This window comes from Coenobita brevimanus, chromosome 38 (genome assembly GCF_032717465.1).
Source record: "Coenobita brevimanus isolate Jiangsu-jjx chromosome 38, ASM3271746v2, whole genome shotgun sequence".
Taxonomy (NCBI): domain Eukaryota; kingdom Metazoa; phylum Arthropoda; class Malacostraca; order Decapoda; family Coenobitidae; genus Coenobita; species Coenobita brevimanus.
Genome location: NC_136991.1, coordinates 4,000,470 through 4,001,667, shown reverse-complemented (window position 1 = coordinate 4,001,667; position 1,198 = coordinate 4,000,470). Strand labels below are relative to the sequence as shown.

The 1,198-nt window shown below is 44.5% G+C and overlaps 1 protein-coding gene across 1 annotated transcript; it reads right to left on the bottom strand.

Annotated features, from left to right (window-relative positions):
• Positions 1-343: 343 nt before the first annotated feature.
• On the bottom strand, positions 344-754 carry LOC145396492 (uncharacterized). The gene has a single exon (XM_080269862.1). It carries the CDS (start codon positions 752-754, stop codon positions 344-346), a length of 411 nt encoding a protein of 136 aa, XP_080125988.1.
• Positions 755-1,198: the final 444 nt, after the last annotated feature.

Here is a 1,198-nt window from a genome sequence, read left to right as displayed (position 1 = left end):
CGCGTTATTTATTGGGGAAACTGTGTAGGACTTTGAAAAATAAAAGTTTCGAAAATGACTGAAAAAATGTATATTCCTGGAAAATTCTGTTATCAGCGTACTCATAGATTCTTTTCACAGAAACATCTGATGATTTTATCTTTCTCGATTATGATGCTGCTGATGCTTATGATGTTATCGTTTATCGTATCGTTTATAAAGACTCCAACATGCCTGCATGCGTTGGCTTTGATCACCTAATGGCAGCTTTCCACGCTGCTCAATCTCTGGCAGCCTTTCTGTTTAGTCCCTTATCCCTAAGGTCAAACTCAGTGACTTCGTCTCAGGCCTTTGTCAGTCTGCCTCAAGCAGCCCAACCCTTGACGTTCATACTTCTCACCTCCCACACGCAGTTGCCAGTCTCCATATTCCTAACATCCTCAAACAATGTCAATCTGCCCATCCTCATCACGACATCAATACATTCCAATCCCATCCATCCTCTCAGTTCTTCAATCCCAATCTTAGCCTCCCTCCCCTCCCTAGGCCGCGCATTCAAGAACGCGGTACACATCCATGTAATCATTGTCATTTCCGTACTTATGAGCCTACGGATATCCTCTTCTTTTACTGCCCGGTTTTCACGACCATACAGCATTACATTCCTAACACATGCCGCATACAAAGATTCCCTAGCACGGAGGGAGGGCCCTCTCAGTATTAGGTGAGGCAACAGCTCCTTGAACTTCCTGTAACCACTGCTTACTTTAGCCATAGAGCTAGCTCCAGCTCCGCCTCCAGCACATAACATGTCCCCCAGATAACAAAACTCTTCCACACACTCATAAGGCTCACCAGCAAGACAATCCTTTCACACCTGACGGTCTCTACATGCTATCCGACACAGTGCACACACGAAATCAGCATTATTTTGCAGTCTTCCTCTAATACCACTACAGTTTTTTTGCACCTTCTTATCACAAACACTACGCTGGATGAAATTACTTCTCACACCTTTGTGGCAAACTGCACATGGCCAGAATCCCTTTGCTCTGACAGTACCGCACTAGCCTTAGATATCATCACTTTTGTTTTGTCTGCATTTACTCTCAAAACCATGTGCCCCATTCCAATTCTCTATTTTCTTAATCTTTCTTCCGCCTCTCTTCCATTCTCTGCAGTCAGCACCAAGTCATCGGCATACAACATCATCCATGGG

Excerpts from the sequence above, each read along its gene's own strand:
- LOC145396492 (XM_080269862.1), bottom strand. The coding sequence starts at position 754 with ATGGCTAAAGTAAGCAGTGGTTACAGGAAGTTCAAGGAGCTGTTGCCT.